The sequence below is a fragment of the Pocillopora damicornis genome, chromosome 12, assembly GCF_964200805.1.
Source record: "Pocillopora damicornis chromosome 12, jaPocDami1.2, whole genome shotgun sequence".
Lineage (NCBI taxonomy): Eukaryota > Metazoa > Cnidaria > Anthozoa > Scleractinia > Pocilloporidae > Pocillopora > Pocillopora damicornis.
In genome coordinates, this window is record NC_142681.1 from 2,068,257 (window position 1) to 2,087,267 (window position 19,011).

The following is a 19,011-nucleotide window of genomic DNA, read 5'->3' on the forward strand; positions in this document are numbered from 1 at the left end:
AGTTATAACCGTTGATTTGTACTTCTGAAGTTTAAACGAAATTACCACTTTAATGGTTAAAGAATGAAAGTGCTCAACTTACCTCTTCCCACAAGCTGCTGTTTGATCCGTCAATCTCCAAAGCTCTTTTAAAACATCTGAAGAGAAAGGTTCACTGGGGATTAATCCGCTGTTACTATCATTACTAAACAGTGTCGAGCCGTCAGAAAGGATATTGACGGTGGATAATCTTTTGAAGCGGGACTTACCTGAGAGCTGACACAGCCAGCTTTTGTATCGGTCCTTCACTTTTAGGTTCACACTAAAAATCAACCACATAATCTTTAAAAAAAAAGTTATGATTGCGACCACTGCTAACATACGAAAACAAATTTTCCATTGGGTATCGATAATAATATGGCTTTGCATTGGGTTTGACTCTCTAATTTCTACAATTGGACTTGAAAACGCGCAGTATTTTATCAACCAATCAGATGCAAAATTAACACCAATCCTGCCAACGTCACTCGTACTCCCCGCGCTTATCGCCGGATGGCGCTGTGTGAAATTTTCCTTTGTTCTGATTGGCTGTTGTAAATAGTGTGGTTTTCCTTTTACGATGCTCAATTTTGAGGCGCTCTAATTTCAATGAACAGTAGATTAACAATTTACCGCGTTTAACTTGTTTTCCAGTCTCCTTTTACGAGCGAGAGCCATAGCGGCCCAGGTATCAGCTCTGTCGGGCTGGACAGATACATCGTGCATGTAGAACTTTAGGGCTTTGCTGGAAAGAACAGAAGTGATGATAGTTTGACATCCACGACAACTTTCATAGTCACTTTAAGCTAGGCAGCTTTGGTTTTCAGAGAGCTATATCTAAAAAGGCAAATATTCTTTTTGTTTCATTTCATATTCCAACTGACTTTAGAATCACTCAATCCAAACTCTTCAGCTAACCTCGCAGTAGCCTCGCGCTTGCCTTGGCTCAACTAAAATGCGCCAAAATATTACGCATTTTCCGCGGCCTTCAACTAACCAAGAATTGGTATTTAAGCAAAATATGTTTTTAATTCTAGTGTGGCGTCAAGTTTAAACTACCCACCTAAATTCTTTGTTCTTGAAGTAGAAATCAGCGAGGAGATAAAATATTTCATTTATCACAGGTCTGTGGAGAAAAGAAAAAAAAAAAGAGCGGTACATACAAGTCAGCTTAGCATACTGAAGAATTACAGAGACCAGAAATGAGGACATTGCTCACCTTTTAACGCCTACGAGACGATCAGGCAACTTAGGGATTGGCTCATCCCCGCCCTCAATAAACGACTGGACGCTTTCAAAACTGATAGCTGTTGAAAAAAATTCAAATCCCACACTGCGAATTGAGAACATCCCGGCGGCAATTACACGAAATAACTACTGTGAGAGCTAATTGACTCGAAAAAGAGACAGAGGTTCGCGCATAGATAGACCTAGAGACAGGTAGCCTGGCAAACAAAAAGACAGACTGAAAACCAGGCAGACTGACTATATGACGATGAGACTCGTTGTAAACCAAGACACAGGGAAACCAACACTAAACCCTTCAAGAGGAGTAAAGGAAGGATAAAATTCGTGCCAAGTTCTGATCAAACAGTAGGATTTCACACTTGAAAGGCAGATTAATGTTTTAAAAGAGGACAAACCTTCAAGTTCCTGCTGTGGGATTACCAACGTTATTCTGCGGAGGAGATTCTGTACCTGTAACAAACCAGGCACGTCCAGCATTACAGACAGGGTCAACTACTTTGTGGTCAGCGATTCATCTAACCAAACATACTTTTGTGCATGAAATTGCTGGGCAGCATTTGCAAATTGGTGAATGACATGTAAAGTTTTTCGTCTTTATAGCGAACACCCACCTGACTGTAATTTTCGCGTAGCATAACACCGCGTCACATTAGCCACGAATGACATGATAGTAGATGAGCCGCAATTAACCCTTTATATCCTAAGATCGGTGGGCATATTCTCTCTACTGTTTTCGATACAATTCCAACAGTACTGACAAGGAGAATTTCTTCAACAATCAAGAGCCTCTCTGATGGGTGATCATTTCCCCTTAGTCTCATGGCCTTAATGTTTGATTCATCAGTGATATTGTAAGGAGGAATAACATGCCGATAACTCTTAGGGGTTAAAAGATCAGAGAAATCGCAAGAAGAAGCCTGAAGTATCCAGGCTTCGACGGGATTCGAACCCAAGCCTCCCAGAGAGCAAATTGGCGCGTCTACCAGCTGAGCTACGATGCCACACATTTGGAGCGAGGAGAAGTTAGTCCTTTGTTTCCGTATAAGAGTCTCACAAATATATTGCTTACAAAAAAACGACAGAGAAAATAGAAAAAATAATACAAGGAGCCATCAGTGATCGTGTTACCTCTGCCGAGATAGTGTTGGATTTACTGTCAAACGTGGGAGGCTGTGGGGGCTTGAAGTAATCAAATACTCCGACTGAGTTGCTCCACGTCAGCGCGATCTGAACCAGCAACAAAAACAAAAAATAATTAATAAATTGCCCAATTCAATTAGTGCGAGGCTTCTTCTTTCTCTTCCCAATTTCCCCCCTTGAGGGTTATGAAGGGAAGAGAAATGAAAGGGCAAAGAGGAAAGAGGACCAATTCTTACTTTCGAAACAAGAAAAAAAAATGGGCAGGAGATTCAAAACCATACCTGAGAGGAATTGTGTTCCTGTAAACCGCGAGCCTTGAGAAAAAGAAACAATGTTAGTAGTTGTATCTTAGTACCGCTCGAAATTGAAAGGAGAATAGATTGGCACGTAAAACAAAAGCTTGGGACAAGATCCATTGCAAATCAGAAATTTCAGTAAATACAGAAGCCTTGAGTTATTGCAGATTGTGAAGCATTTCGTCTGCAATCATTAACAAAGGTACCTCAGACGCTGAGTTGAAAACAGTTCCTTGACAAAGTTCTTTGATTTTAAAAGTTCTTAATCGATTTGTAAGCGCCCCTTTCCTTAAACGATATCGAAAGGGGAAGCGAGCTGCCAAGTAAGGGTAAAAAGTTAACATTCCAAGACGTGTGTCACTAATTGAAGGCTAACAGGCCGCCACACTGCAACACAAGGAACCTTTCGCTAGTAGACAAAAATTCGCCAAAACGAAAGTTTCACACCTTCGCTTTCTTAGAAGGATGCCCATAAAGACAAAGGAAACACTGCTCAAGATCACGAACCATCTCCTGTAAAAAACAAACAAACGGACACCTATATATGAAAGTCAAGCATTTCGATTTATTCTCCTGAGTCACATTGCTGAAAAATAAGACCTAACAATACAAAACCAATCACACGAAGGTGCTAAGAGCCAATAAGAACTTGATAAATTAACACGTGACGAGGTGAAAGCGGGAAAACAAATGGGGTCACCTCAAATCATGATCATCTTGGTCTTGCAACTGATAAGCCCACTAAACGTGTTTAGGTAATAGATAGAACAAACCTCTCTGGCGGGAACCGTCGCTTTGGCAAGCTCCTTTGTCAGAACCTCCACTTTAAGCAACAGAAAAACTCCCTCGTTATTACAACACCAGCCACGTCTTAAAGAAGAGGAAAGATAATCGCAGTTTGAGGAGAAACAGACAGCTAACTGTTGAATGAAATAACATTTAAAAAGACTTCCACCGAAGGTATGTCTCGGAGTGACCAATGATTATGCTTTTGCTGAGATGACACCAGAAGATATCGAGGTATACCTTCCTATCTTATGAAACTCTTCCCTGTGACTACAGATTGTCTTCCTTACCTTCCGAGATGTTCATGTGCTATGCGCAGAAACTGTAGCGATGGAGATAGGTTACTTGCAGGTACCTCACGTATCACATCACCGCTGCTCATATTGCTGTCAGTGTTTAGTGTTTCAGGCATTGGGGAGTCTTCAGGCGGAGGAACAGTCGGAGGTGCACATGTCTTTGACGAACTGTCCACTGTCTCATTGTACTTCTCTTGACTGAAAGTGAGAAATCAAGATAATTATGAGGTATAGTAAAGCTGCAGTGTGTATTACTCATGCTACCCATTTTTCTGTAAAGCTGAATCAATCTAAACTTACTGTTCAGTGATTTTGTAGAGTAGTACCCAAGGTTTCGCAGTTGCTAACGGTGGATCAGAACTACTGTCGGAAGAGTTCATGGATGCCTCTAGAACCTGAAAGCAAAGAGACGAACATAGTGTTTTTACGTCTTGGAACAAATCACCACAAGGTGCGTTGCGTGAACAGGGTTTATACTCTTTCCAAATCATAACATTCTATGACTTTCTCGAATCTTTCTCGAAGACCTTCTTGACCTACAAGTACTCAAGACACTATAATCTTTGACCTTTTGACCCCTTAGACTGACTGGCATCTAACTTCTCCTAACACACATTGAAGTCACGAGAATAACGGAAGTCCTTTATTGTTCAACAAATTCTCCTTGTCAGCACCATAGGAAATGTGTAGAGATCAGTATGGAGAATATGCATACTGATGTTAGGGTGTAAGGGGGGTTAAGTATCTCTCTACCTTGACGATGTTGTTAGTCAGTCTACACAGTTTATCCTGAGGAATCTTGTCCAGTATGTTATCACCTTCCTGAATACTCCTTTAAGGAAGAAACCAAGAGAAATTGCACACTTTTCGTCGCATACTAAACGTAAACACGCTACGATCTCCACTCCAAGAACAATACTTAATACAACAAATTACATCTTAGCTTGGAAAATACAAGTTACAGATTCTAATCAACTACTCTGTTCTACTGGATAAAAACGTTTACACATTTCTAACAAACAGATTTTAATCTTGATATAATAGAACAAACAAAACGACAACATATTCTTCTGAAGGTGTATTATAACCGCCTAGTTCTGAGAGTTTCGTATTTCATCTGAACAACACGCTCTGGTTGACAGTTTTCGTACGTTCTATTGACTTTCTGCTCTAAAGTGTAATGGAAATGTTGGGAGATTCATAAGCTGATTACTTTGGAAAGTCAGAGTCAATCACAGGCATGGTGCCAGACCTCACCTATCAATGCAACCAAAGAGCCTGGAGAGAGTTGTGGACCAGGCCTCGCAAGGACTCATCTGTGACACGGCCTCGTTCAGGGCTATCTCGGAACACGTGAGACATCGCTAACAAAGGATATTGAACATGTGAGGTATTGGTAACAAAACAAAATGAACATGTGATGCAAAAAGGTGAGACTTTGCTGACTAAACTCCGGAAAAAAACGTATGAGCTGTTGAAAAAAGGCATTAAATCACAGTGACTCCACTGATGACGTTGAACATATTACTTTGGCGGTAAACCAAGGAGGGGAGGGGGTGGGGTGGGGTGGCTAAAAGGAGAGGGTGAAGCAGACACAGGTTGCAACTTGAATATTAGGGCTTTTGCCTTGAATACGTGTACATACGAATGTAAAATTAAAAGACGGCAAAAGTTTTAAAGAATTTACACTCACTAAGTGTCACGTCGCATCTTGATCACATGCCTAAACTATAAAACAAGGTTTCGTCATGAAGAGAGAGTTTTTGAACTGTACTTATAGAAATTCCTGTTTAATATCGTGAAGAGCAAACTCAGTCGCGAACCCACAAAGAGCAGAGGAGTTAGGTCACCTTATAAAATTGACTAAGTGATTGTGTGCAATTATGTCTGACAAAATCATTGGTCTCATATCAAGTTCAGTGACAGGTAAAGGTATTGTAACCACGATGGATTCCACAGCAAACCATAGATAGTCATAATCGTAAAGGTTCACAAACCTCATAATCCTTGAGCTTAATAAGCGAGTCCTGTAGTAGCAGCAGCTGAGCCGGTCTCTCAGGTATAGACATGCCGAGTTCACCAACCTACCGACGAAGAAAGAGTAAAGTTATTTGAAAACGTAATCCAGTTGTGAACTCAAATTTGTTCCTGTGTCCATTGCAAATTTACGTTAATATAAGATAACTAAAAGTAATCGTTCGATCAGTCTTTGCTAAGTCGATGCTTTCTTCAAAACAGAAGCTGAAACACTCATTTCTTGCGCATTAATGTTACAGCGGATTTCAAAGAAGTGTCGCAAAACCCGGCAAAATCAAAAGAATCGCAAGAGCCAATCAGAGGAATTGAACCATCACAAGGAGCCAATAAGATCGCAAAGTAAAACCAAGTAAGCTACTTAAAGCGCGGGAAAACACGACATATACTGTTAGTGATCATACCTTGGTTTTAGGCTGTGGTTGATGAAGCGTGGGCATCAGAAGTTGAACCACATCTTCATAATAACCTGACTCGTACAAACGGTGAACCTGGACACACAACAAGACGAATGATATGATTCATTGGATGAAGAGATTGTTCAGTGACAAAGAAATGAGCAAATTAAACAACAAGTGAAACAAAATAAATATCCCACTATCGAGCGAATGAACGAGCGGATGAACCAACCAATTAACTAACAAATGAAAGAAAGAAAGAAAGAAAGAAAGGACAAAAGAAAAAAAGATATAGCCAAGGAAGAGAAATGTAAAGTGGACCGGCGGAAATTGATGTCTGAAGCCTCAGTTCGATACAAAGTGATATTAACAATTGAAATTAAAACAAAGAATACTGATTGTACTAAAACAGATAGAGTCTCTTAAAGTATTTATTTCTGAGAAACGAAAGAAAAGAAAAAATACATAAAAAGATAATTAAATAAGAATTTATGTGCGCCTCTTTTTTGGCTTCGTGTCTCTTGCACTAATGATACACATTGCGAGCATACCTCTTCTAATGACTGACACCTTTGTAGCGATTCTAACTTCTTCTGGACTTGATCTTTGAAAGAAAAAAAGCAGATAAAGGGCGCGCAATACGTGGAAGAAAACGTGTAACTAAAAACATCTATATGTGCAAAAAAAGCAAATCAGAGGTTAAAGACACAACTTTCAGACTCAGCCAGAATGTCCAACGATAACATCAAGGAATTTAATAATGACTCAACAAAAGTAGATTCTAAAATCTCCTTCATGCAACATTAAATAAAGCGGCCAGTGATGACAGTCACCCTGACCCGACTAAGCACGTTTCACTTTAGTGTGGAAATTAATCCAAATTTCATTGGTTTGCTTCCTTCTGATTGGTCTAGAAAACTCGCGCCGCTTTCTCCACCAATCAGATGCAAAACTAAAACCAATCGCGATTTGGTCACCAGCGTTTTCCCGCGCTTAAGGCAGTTTTCTTGTTTTCATGTTGAGTTCTCGTTAGCTCTTAGGGTATTTTGCTTCGCTCTGATTGGTCGTTGCGATTATTTTGGTTTTGGTTGAACGTCACTTACTCGAAAAGCGCTATTTTACCTAAGAGGCATAGGAATATAAAAGATATCGCGTACCGATTGTAACAAGGTTATCAACTTTACAGTTCACTAGCTTGACGGTGGTGGGTCCCTCAATAGAATTGACCTTTAGCTCTAAGAACTTTGAAGTCTGAGGAGAGAAAGTATTCATGACTGAAAAATAATACAGAATTTATAGCGTGGTTGAATCTTTTTTTACGTACAAAATAGTTGAACTGCTGGGAAACAAGAGGTATTTGCAACTCTACCAAACGATTCGAAATGCGGCGGCAATTTTCCCTCGCTACTTTTTCAAAGTCTGATCGTCCGTCACGTAAGTGAAAAGAAATGGCCACACTTAGCCTCTACTTTTTTTTTTCGTTGATTTACTTTTGATTCGCGCGACGTACAAAGCTGGGAAATGGAAGCTGTTCGTGGTCTACGCCTTTATGAGGTTGGGGAGCTTAACTCACCCTGTCCAGGTACATCATGGCATAATCCATTTGACCTTGTAGCATAAGATATCTTGCTCGCATCCAGTTTACTGCATGAAACAAAAGTGACAACTAGGTTTATTTCAAAAAGTGTCTACGACTACAATGACATTGAACCCATTGAACCCTAATGGTGGCTGCTGACATATAATTTCCCCCGACAGTATCACGCTTAAATCAAATATAAAGTCGCGAGGATAGAGGAAATGATCACAAATCAAAGAAGAAGAACAAATTATCCTAGTCAGCACCTTAGGAAATGTAAAGAAAATGCATACAGATGTATCAGGAGAAAAGACAGATAAGTACTTCTAGTACATAATTTGAACTCAAGGGTAACTTGACTCTGATGATGCCTTTTCTTAATTAAAACATCGGTTAACGTTACCGTCAACAGTTCCAGTAAGGACTCTCCTCACAGGGGCGATCACATTACACAAGACCAGCTGTTTTCAGCCTTTCTACCCAAATTAATTCAGTTATGTTCACGGACTATTTCTCCTCAGATAAAATTAGCAGCTTTCAAAGGAACACCATAATATCTTCACAAGTGATGCAACTACCTCTAATGGCCATTTCTAAAGTGAAGTCTCCATGAATGCTCTGATCACAGCTAATGCGATGAAGATACTCCACATCTGTTGCCAAATACTGACTGGAAAACCCGCCGACTTTCCACGGCGAGACAACAACACCACCACTATAAAATAACAACAACACTCCTAGATTTAAACTCCTGGTCCATTTCCGCAGCGGATCTGAACCAGAGGGCTTACATCTGCGGGCGAAAATGGACACCCCCACCCCCACCCCCCCCCCTCCCCCCTCCTCTAATATTGCCTCTGTCCAACAAGAAGTACAGCTAAAAACTGAATGCTAGTGAAAAGCAAGGGGAGAAAATTTGCGCTGGACTAGCATCCTTGGAGAAGATAAGAAGCAACATTCCTACTTAATTCACGCTACTAACAAAAACTGACAGAAACTCTGGTGATAATGAGTGACTTAAATCGTGGGGAAGACAACTTTTTTTTCCAAGAAACCAACAAATCATACATTTAATTCTCAATCAATGAATAAATAAATGAAAGAAAGAACCAACAAGTGACTGAAAATGTAAAAAAACAAACAAACAATCAGCAGAATATAAACAAGACAGGCCACACACACTAACCCGCGCGGTGAACTAGCAGGTGAGAGGCTAGATGAGGATTTTGACTTTGCTGTGAGGAGTTTGTCAAGCGTCAACTCACTGGCCACAAGTACAAGCTGATAACAAATAAAAAAACTTGTTGGTTAATGATGCACCTCATAAACACTGCCTTTGAATAACAAGTTTTCCACATGTTCTACTTCTTCTTAAACCCCTCAGAGTGAGACTAGCATCTAATTTCTCCCTCCCAGTCCAGCCACTGAATCACACACTATGGTCATGAAAATACAGGAAAAGATCACCCACCAAACAAGCTCTTGATTGTTAAACAAAGTTCTCCTTGTCAATACCATAAAATGTGTAGGGAACTGTATCGAGAATATGCATAATGATGTTAAGGTGTAAAGGTTTAACATAAATATACCTTTGCCATTCTTGTTCTATATAGGGAATCTTGATCATCACTGATATAAACAAAAGGAAAAATGAAACAAGTATTTGCTCTTAGTTCCACCCAAACGGTGGACTTAACCATACTTAATACAGAATATGCTGTACAAAACTTTTAGTTTCTACAAGAACTGTTTTTTTTTTCCTCAGTTGAAAATAGACTAAATACAGCATTTCTTTTTACACTACAAACTTTCATCAGCATTGAGTAACAAATTAAGCACAGGGAATTTCAACTTGCTACAAAGTGTTTCACCTGTAAGCAATTCTTCAGCAAAGGTATTATGACAAGATGAAGACCCACCAAAATTCAGAAGGAAGAATGACATGTTTCCTCATCCTTTGGTAGGTCTTAAGGAAGACATCTGCCAAGGCTGAAGGCCTAAAAGAGAAGAACAGAAAAAAATTTAATTAACCAACAAAACATGCAAAGCAGCATATTTTATAAAAAAAAACAATTGTTGAAAATCACCACCACATGTAGGTTCATTTCATCATTTTATTAAAATTGCTTCCCAAAGATCATGTTAACAGGTTCATGACCACAAAATTTCAGAAAAAAAATTGAATAAATAAGTGTAAAAAAGATTCTGAATTGGACCAGCTAAAATTTGGGTCTTGGAAATCCAAAAAGTGACTTATTGTCCACTGTTTCTCTGTCAACTTGGGATTGGGACCGTTGGTTTTTTTGCAGAGGGCAAGAAAAGGGAAGAAAATAGAAAAGATCCCCCAAGAAAGGATAGAAACCAACCACAAAGTCAATTTGTGGGCGATGCTAGGTTTGGAGAAGCAAGTGCACTTAAAAATGGTCTATCTTAATTCTTAACCAAATGGGGAAAAATCAGAGCAAAATTAACCGCCACTCACCACTTTTTGTTGTTTTGAGCTGCAAGACATATCCCATATTGATTCATTACATCAATGATTCCACTGTTGTTTAAATAAGAAAAAAAATTGTCAGCGTGAGGATTAGGTATAACAATTTAGATCACTCTGTCATCAAAATGGATTAATTCTCCATACTGTTCTCTATACACTTCCAACAGTGCTGACAAAGAGAATTTGTTTAAGAATCAAGAGCTTCTTTAGTTGGCAACCATTTCCCTTATTCTCATGATGTTAATGTGTGATTCAGGGATGATACTGTAAGGAGAAATTGGATGGTTGTCACTCTTGGGTTAAAGGGTTGAACATTCTTACTAATCCACATCACAGTCAGTTTTGCCATTACCAAAGTCAGTGGAAAGTCAAGGAAACTTGAAAATTAACATCAGAATAAGTAGAAACAGAGCATGGAACAAGAGAAGAGACTGGAAAGGCAAAGGATATATAAATAGCATCATAGTTAACCTGGATTCATTATTGAAATGACAGAAAAAAAAATAGCAATAAGTGCTGTTATTATAATTCCGATTTATGACCTTATTTCACAATATTCTTAACTATGCAATTTGTTGCCCAATTTGTGTCAATGTTAGATCCACCTTAAATCCACCAACATACAAATTGTAACCTACCCATTTTCCATGTGCTCTTTGACAAAGGTGAGAATGTCCAAAGCCTCAGCTTCCCCAGTGATCACTTCATCATAATTGTTCCTGTCAGCTGGTTTGGCAAACCAAATCATGACAAGTGTATGGTAGTAATATAATAATTATGCAATTTTTTAAAACAATTTTCAATTAAGTGTAGGGAGAAAGCTAAGATTGTACAGTTTTACCTGTAAATGATCTGGTTAGTCTAAGAAACTTGTGCCACCCTCTCAATCAATTAGATGCAAAAGTGAAAACCAAGCACTACATTTTCCCTGGCCTCCATCCCAGCCCTTGTTTGGTCTCATCATCAAGCAACTCCCTCTCTCCCCAACCAACCACCATGCACTCAAAACAAAGAGAAAGGAATATAATTCTGATAAAACTACCTTTTCCACCCCTGAGCAGTTTTCTTGTTTTTAAATTTGAGTTCTCAGTGGCTTCTTGTAATATATTCTTTTTTGTGACTGGCTGTTGTGATTACTTTGCTTACCTAGTTTGTATGTCATCCAAGTGAGCATCAGAATCAACCTTATTTCGTCCCTTCCTCCTCCTCTGGAGGTATGATTTCCCTTTCTCCCCCCCCCCTCTGGAGGCATGATTTCCCTTTCTCCCTCCCCCTCTGGAGGCATGATTTCCCTTTCTCCCTCCCCCTCTGGAGGCATGATTTCCCTTTCTCCCTCCCCCTCTGGAGGAATTATTTCCCTTTCTTCCTTCCCCTCTGGAGGCCTGATTTCCCTTTCCCAAACTAGCAGCTAATTGACAAACATAAGTGAGCACATAGTGGGCCATTAAAGTTACTTGTATGTCTTACCTTCTCCAGGTTTCCCTTCAGTAGCTTGTGACTGGCTGCTTCTATAATTGACAATAACAAAAAGAGTGGATGCTTTGAACTCAGGATTATCAGTTGCTTTCTTGTAGAATCCAAGTTGCCAGTTATCTTTTCAGTAACAGATTTACGTCAAAATCTTGTGACATTTTTTTTCAAGATCTCGATGATCTCCTTAATGAAAATTGTTAAGAAGATCTTGTCTTCCAACCTCTTCCAATAACTTTGTAAGATTTTAAAAGATCAGATTTGGTAACAATCTTCATCAAGAACCTTGAAAAGACCTTGAAAAGACCTTGATTAAACTTTAAGTACTCTCCAAAGATCTCAATAATATTTCCATGTAGGAATCACAAAGAAAGAAATGCATTATTTAAATTAGAAGACAAAATTTACATGTATATAATGTCTAATACCTTTGACTAAACTGTGAGCCATCTGTGAGACTGTCCTGACTACTTTCATCATCTACACTGACACTGGGTCTGAACAAAAAATGACGAAACTTATTACTAGTGGAAAATGAAACTCACTCCATGTGACAGATTAAATGGAAAACTGTTAGTAACAAATTACTGTTGCAAAGCTCTTTATCTCCCAACTCTAAAAGGCAGAATGCTGCAAAAGAGTATGAAAGGTCTACTGGCCAGGGGTTCTACCCATTGACTTATAAAATATAATTAATCAGCCAGAATATTTGGGAAATATGATTACATCATATTGTCTTAAAAAAGGGTGTAAGTTTCTAAAGAAATTGTGGTGCTTCATCCATGGATGAGTATTACAAGATAATTTGGTCTATCAATTAAGTTGATATTGTAAATTTGCCACCATAGAGTACCTAAAGCTGATTTTTCCAGTGTGAGCTCTTTGTCAGAGCAAAATACATTGTCTTAAGCCACCTGTCAGACAATTTAATCTTTCCAACATTTTGATCCTATGTCACATTCCCAAGTGTGAAGGATGACTGTAAATTTTACCCCAGATAACTCCAAACATTGAAATTTTCAACCACTTTTACAAGTCCCCAGGTAAACAAACCTGAACAGTGAAGGAATAAATGACTGCACCAATTCCCTGTAGTTTATTTCCTCTTCCTTCTTCTTGTTTGTTCTCACCTTTGAAGAGAAATAATAAAAGCAATTTCAATATCTTCTCTTTCATGTTAGTCTACTCAGAGATGAAAAAAAAAGGGGGTTTCTCAGAGGATGCATGACCAAAATCTGAGTTTAGAATACAATAAAGAGACTTGTAAAATTTAAAAAACGATCTCTGGCTAAAACTTTTAAAAAATACGAGTTTTCGGCTGTTTGCGCTACAGCCTTCAACGGGTAAAATGATAAAAAGGTAAGAAATACTAGGTGTGAAGTACAAAGTAAAAAATTAAAAATGCTGATAACTAAGAATGTTTGTTAAAAAGAATGTTGTATTGTCCGGGCAAAGGACAGGAATTGTTGTCCGCATTGGGAGTTACCTTGGAATGCCACGCTTCTAGTGTTTTTCTTGTTCTAAAACTGCCTTTGTCAATAATAGATGCATTATCAAAGTCTATTGCGTGACTATTGGCCCAGACGTGATTGGAAATTCTTGAGCCTTTTGCCGCGGTTTTCACATTTCTGAGGTGTTCTTTCTTTCTTGTGTTGAAGGCCCTGCCAGTCTCACCAATAATAACACCATGAACAGTCACCACAAGGAATTTTATAAACAACATTTGTTTGCGATTCCAACGATGGTCGAAATTTTGGAGCCGGGAACTGTTGTTGGAGGGTGATGAGTGGTTTGTTCACCACTGTGATGTCGTGTTTTTTGAGGACACGAGTCAGAGGTTCTGTTACGCCTTTAATGTATGGAAGAGAGGCGAACGACTTGCGTGATTCGGATGCCTCAACCATCTTGAAAAATGTGCCAACAAGTTCCTCCGGGGACAACACTGTTGAGCGTCGGGTTTTTTTGGCCTGGATGTTTTTAATGAAATTCGATGGATAACCATTAGATTCAAGTGCTGAATAAACTCGATTTAGTTCTCGTTCTTTTCCTTCGGAGGAGTTGGGTAGCTTTAGGGCTCTGTGTAGAAGAGTTGCTGCTGTGCTGGCCTTGTGTTTATTATCATGGTGAGAATTGTGGTCTAGATATCTGTCCGTGTGCGTAGGCTTTCTGTAAACATCGACAGCGATGGTGCCATTTCTACGGGTGACCAAAGTGTCGAGAAAGGAGATCTTATTGTCACTTTCAATCTCGATGGTGAAAGAGATGTTGGCGTCAATTGAATTTAATGTGTCATGGAAAGCTGGCACATTGTCTTTTTTGATGATGCAGAAGCTATCATCGACATAACGTTTCCAGATTTTAGGAGGGACGGATGAACTGTTAATCGCACTTTCCTCGATCTCTTCCATACAGAGATTGGCCACTATCTGACATCAAGATCGACGAGAACGAAGTCTTGGTTTCCTTCGATGTTGTATCACTGTTCACCGCGATCCCTGTTGACAAAGCATGTGATTACATCAAGATCAAACTGGAACAGGATGCCTCTCTTCCATCCAGAACAAATTTGGACATCAATGACATAATATCACTCCTCCAATTTACCCTGTCCAACAACTATTTTATGTTCAATGACAGAGTCTATAAACAAGTACACGGATGCGCTATGGGCAGTCCAGTCAGCCCTGTAGTGGCCAATCTCTGTATGGAAGAGATCGAGGAAAGTGCGATTAACAGTTCATCCGTCCCTCCTAAAATCTGGAAACGTTATGTCGATGATAGCTTCTGCATCATCAAAAAAGACAATGTGCCAGCTTTCCGTGACACATTAAATTCAATTGACGCCAACATCTCTTTCACCATCGAAATTGAAAGTGACAATAAGATCTCCTTTCTCGACACTTTGGTCACCCGTAGAAATGGCACCATCGCTGTCGATGTTTACAGAAAGCCTACGCACACGGACAGATATCTAGACCACAATTCTCACCATGATAATAAACACAAGGCCAGCACAGCAGCAACTCTTCTACACAGAGCCCTAAAGCTACCCAACTCCTCCGAAGGAAAAGAACGAGAACTAAATCGAGTTTATTCAGCACTTGAATCTAATGGTTATCCATCGAATTTCATTAAAAACATCCAGGCCAAAAAAACCCGACGCTCAACAGTGTTGTCCCCGGAGGAACTTGTTGGCACATTTTTCAAGATGGTCGAGGCGTCCGAATCACGCAAGTCGTTCGCCTCTCTTCCATACATTAAAGGCGTAACAGAACCTCTGACTCGTGTCCTCAAAAAACACGACATCACAGTGGTGAACAAACCACTCATCACCCTCCAACAACAGTTCCCGGCTCCAAAATTTCGACCATCGTTGGAATCGCAAACAAATGTTGTTTATAAAATTCCTTGTGGTGACTGTTCATGGTGTTATTATTGGTGAGACTGGCAGGGCCTTCAACACAAGAAAGAAAGAACACCTCAGAAATGTGAAAACCGCGGCAAAAGGCTCAAGAATTTCCAATCACGTCTGGGCCAATAGTCACGCAATAGACTTTGATAATGCATCTATTATTGACAAAGGCAGTTTTAGAACAAGAAAAACACTAGAAGCATGGCATTCCAAGGTAACTCCCAATGCGGACAACAATTCCTGTCCTTTGCCCGGACAATACAACATTCTTTTTAACAAACATTCTTAGTTATCAGCATTTTTAATTTTTTACTTTGTACTTCACACCTAGTATTTCTTACCTTTTTATCATTTTACCCGTTGAAGGCTGTAGCACAAACAGCCGAAAACTCGTATTTTTTTAAAGTTTTAGCCAGAGATCGTTTTTTAAATTTTACAAGATGTTTTATCCTGGCTGCGGCCCCTCTATCTTTTCAAATAAAGAGACTGCTACATTTGAAATTCCTTCAGGGATTAAAGAATCTTTGCAATTAAAATCCAGCTTACCCTGGCTGATCTTCTCTTTGGAAGAAAATCATCAATGGCACTTGGAGGAGGTTTCTTTCTTTTTGGTCCTTTTTTGTTCTTCTCCTCACTCTCACCTACCAACAAAACCATCCACAATTCCCAAGCCTCAGGAGACATCTTTTAAAATTGTACAATGCAATTCATCCTTGTTTTGTTTTTTTTTTTATTCCAAACTCCTAGGTGAAATGTCAATAGGTAACTAGACCTGAACTCTTTTGTTAGTAACTGCAAATACAGCTCAAAGCTTCTCTCCAGAGGAAATACCATTCTTTTCCATTACAACTGCCTAATTTCCTGGTACTTTGGTATTGCTAGACTTCTGAGATCAATCTCCAAGTCTTTCTGTATATTTAGTTATAAATTTATACACATACCTGTCTGGACATTCTTGTACACTGAAAATCCCTCTGTAGAAAAACTGGAACTTGAATAATCTGGCACTTTAACAACAGATGTTCGGTAGGACATGGAGATGTCTTCAACAAAGAAAAAGAAAACACTGTGACTGATTGATCCTTGGCAGCATGACCCTTTAAACTAAAAAAATGACAGTGTGCATACTTTGGAGAGCAACAAGGAATAAAACATACCTGGAGTGACAATGGCTTTGTAGTACTCCTCCAAATCAATTCTTCGACCAAGCGGCTGTAAGAAAATAGTAAATACATGTACAGCCAATTACCACAATGATATTAATGTGGTTTGGTCAGGTATCCTATGATGTTGCTATCCAGTCATGTACTTTCAGTGCAGACTCTACTAGTTACCATTGTAACTTGGAGCAATTCCATTGTCCTTATCAAACAATTACATTATAAATCCACTATAATTACTACTGAAGTAGGCACCCAATAGCTGTAACAGCAATTACACATTGTCATGTTTATTTTTTACTTTGTTTCTCCTTACACTATTTCAAACTTTAAAAAATGAATTGACTGCATAAAATAATGACATGTTATAATATAGCTGAGATACTATGAGAACCCTGATTGGTTAAAAATATATATATAAATTGCACCATTTAACTCATATTTATTTCAGAAAAGTAATAGACTGCACTTTTTATTGGTTTACCCGTGTAATAACTCACAAATGGTGTTGGGAGAGCACAAGAGCCTTCAGCTCATGATTGGGTCATTATACTCAGTGTGGTCTATTGCTTAAATCCATAATATCCATGAAAATGCAAAATGCAACAAATTGTAAGACAGAAGAAAGTAATCATGCTTGAATACCTGAGGATTTTCTGGTGATGTTAAGTGATCATACAGAGCAATGAAGCATTCTCCCAGACTTGCCCACCTTATCAAAAATTAAAAAAAGGAAATGATATTTTCTCAATGCAATCAACAACCTAATCAAAACCACTACACTTCAATGACTGTCATTTCTTACGTGTGTGATGTCAGAGGCTTTACGGGTGCATAAGGAGGGGGAGGGGCCCTTTCTGCTTCAACAAGTTTTAGCCTCTGTTCCCTGAGATGAAGTGCTTCCTTCACAAACTGTTTAAAAGAAATAAGCAATATGCCAACTTGTGATGTCTACTACCAAGGCCAGACGAACAAATAAAGCAAAAAAGTAAAACCCATTTATCCATCATTTCATGAAAACATTGCAAGCATACCTTGTTCTCTTCATTTTCTTGCTCTTCCTCATTCATTGCATAACACATATTAAACAGATTTCTAAAAGAATAACACATTTCCCCTGTTTATTGATTATAATATTAACTACAAGTAAAATTATTTACCTTGCACAGACAATGAAAAAAGAGATTCATCCTTGTTTTCCAACAGGGAAAACCTTCTTTCAGGTAAGTCTCGCTGAACATGGAAATTTGCTTTCCAGACTAAATACCACGTAGAAATGGCTAACCCTGCTTTTATATTGTTTTCCCTCCTTCACATTTTAAGGCAAGAGGTTTGTAACATCCAAAGTTACATTAACTGTAGTCAAACACCAAACAATAGTCTCTATTGTGTTTGAGATGAATGAAAACTCATATGTATCTACGAGGTCAAAAAAAGAAACAATGTTGTGTCCAATGTTGGTTTACCTCAAATGTTGTGATTCTTTCTTGAGTGGTGGTTCCTCTGAGAATATCTGATTCTTCAATGCAATACCTGGGAAAATTTAACAATTAACAATCAGACATACTTGAGCATGATGGTAAGCTATATCATGCCAGCTTAGGCCAAACACCAAGGCTGAGAACATGAACCAAATAAACCAATCAAATATTGATATTTTTTACATACTGCAGGCTTAAAAATTATTGTTCAGGTGTATAACATCATTTTAAGCATACATTAAAAAAACTTTATCCAAAGGTCTAATGTGATAGGAAAAATGCCACCAAAAATTACTTCCATGTACCATGTAACAAATCAAAATCAAATCAACAACACAAATCTATAGTCTGTAATCAATTGAAAATAAAATGATTACAATTGGACAACAACAAATTGAAGTTTTGAAAAAATATTTCCATTATATACAAATAACAAAGCTTGCCTTTAGGATATTCTTCATCCCTCTCGAAGGCCTTCGAAATCACAACTAGGCATGCTGTTCATCAGAAAAAAAGATATCGTCCACATACATGTATTGAGGTGTTGAACTTAGAATAAACTTTCACAAATATAGGACATATTCCTACAATTAACTCCTTACTGTGTCACTCTTGAATCAAACATTAAGGTCATGAGAATAAATTTATGAAGCTCCTGATTGTCAAACATATTCTCCCTGTCAGAACTGTAGGAAATGTAGAGAGAACAGTGTGGAGAATATGAATATTAATGTTAGGGTGTAATTAGGGTTAAATTCCAAATGCAAGGAAGCATACAATAAATAACTTACTGTAGTAATCCCCAATGGCATACAGCACTGTACAGAGCAAGTCTAAACAAGGCCAGTGCTTTGGATTACACTTCAAACCCTTTGTGAGATAACATAGAAAACAAGGTAGAGAATCATAACAGCAACTTAAGCTTATCTTTAATAAAAAGGATGGTAAATGATTAAGCCCAAGACTCAAGAGAGGCCAAGAACCCCTTCTGAAAACTGATTACTGAGGCTAAGGCATTTTTACTGTTGGAGTTTCCAATATTTTCTTTTTTGAAATTTTTTAAACCAAGGTTAAATTTTAAAGTTTACTTTTTTTCCTTGGCTCAAACCTTTATTAATAATGAAGACAAGAAATAAAAAAATAGTGTCTGTTGCAGAACTGAAAGGAATACAATCAAACAGTATAACTTTAGGACTTTC

The 19,011-nt window shown here is 38.5% G+C and overlaps 1 protein-coding gene and 1 pseudogene across 3 annotated transcripts in view; one reads left to right on the plus strand and one right to left on the minus strand.

Annotated features, from left to right (window-relative positions):
• LOC113665508 (calcineurin-binding protein cabin-1) overlaps nt 1–19,011 on the minus strand; it is a 34,451-nt gene that overhangs the window by 12,921 nt on the left and 2,519 nt on the right. For all 3 annotated transcript variants that reach the window (XR_016182003.1, XM_089190615.1, XM_089190616.1), the window contains 37 exons: nt 18,604–18,682; nt 18,256–18,309; nt 17,798–17,864; nt 17,366–17,426; nt 17,137–17,243; nt 16,977–17,043; nt 16,329–16,383; nt 16,113–16,214; nt 15,718–15,812; nt 12,813–12,889; nt 12,188–12,256; nt 11,757–11,797; nt 10,928–11,015; nt 10,278–10,340; nt 9,715–9,792; nt 9,385–9,424; nt 8,982–9,076; nt 8,374–8,510; nt 7,790–7,860; nt 7,374–7,467; nt 6,768–6,820; nt 6,223–6,309; nt 5,782–5,868; nt 5,042–5,148; nt 4,538–4,616; nt 4,085–4,179; nt 3,779–3,982; nt 3,476–3,572; nt 3,150–3,215; nt 2,688–2,720; nt 2,395–2,493; nt 1,662–1,716; nt 1,238–1,325; nt 1,082–1,144; nt 652–763; nt 249–301; nt 83–137 (listed from right to left, as the gene is read on the minus strand). Coding sequence is in view for 2 of the 3 variants with exons in the window: in XM_089190615.1 (XP_089046741.1) it covers nt 83–137; nt 249–301; nt 652–763; nt 1,082–1,144; nt 1,238–1,325; nt 1,662–1,716; nt 2,395–2,493; nt 2,688–2,720; nt 3,150–3,215; nt 3,476–3,572; nt 3,779–3,982; nt 4,085–4,179; nt 4,538–4,616; nt 5,042–5,148; nt 5,782–5,868; nt 6,223–6,309; nt 6,768–6,820; nt 7,374–7,467; nt 7,790–7,860; nt 8,374–8,510; nt 8,982–9,076; nt 9,385–9,424; nt 9,715–9,792; nt 10,278–10,340; nt 10,928–11,015; nt 11,757–11,797; nt 12,188–12,256; nt 12,813–12,889; nt 15,718–15,812; nt 16,113–16,214; nt 16,329–16,383; nt 16,977–17,043; nt 17,137–17,243; nt 17,366–17,426; nt 17,798–17,864; nt 18,256–18,309; nt 18,604–18,682 (2,973 nt within the window). In the remaining variant the exon portion in view is untranslated. The remainder of the gene's footprint in view (nt 1–82; nt 138–248; nt 302–651; nt 764–1,081; nt 1,145–1,237; nt 1,326–1,661; nt 1,717–2,394; nt 2,494–2,687; nt 2,721–3,149; nt 3,216–3,475; nt 3,573–3,778; nt 3,983–4,084; nt 4,180–4,537; nt 4,617–5,041; nt 5,149–5,781; nt 5,869–6,222; nt 6,310–6,767; nt 6,821–7,373; nt 7,468–7,789; nt 7,861–8,373; nt 8,511–8,981; nt 9,077–9,384; nt 9,425–9,714; nt 9,793–10,277; nt 10,341–10,927; nt 11,016–11,756; nt 11,798–12,187; nt 12,257–12,812; nt 12,890–15,717; nt 15,813–16,112; nt 16,215–16,328; nt 16,384–16,976; nt 17,044–17,136; nt 17,244–17,365; nt 17,427–17,797; nt 17,865–18,255; nt 18,310–18,603; nt 18,683–19,011) is intronic.
• Nucleotides 14,158–15,538, plus strand: LOC149036064 (uncharacterized; annotated as a pseudogene).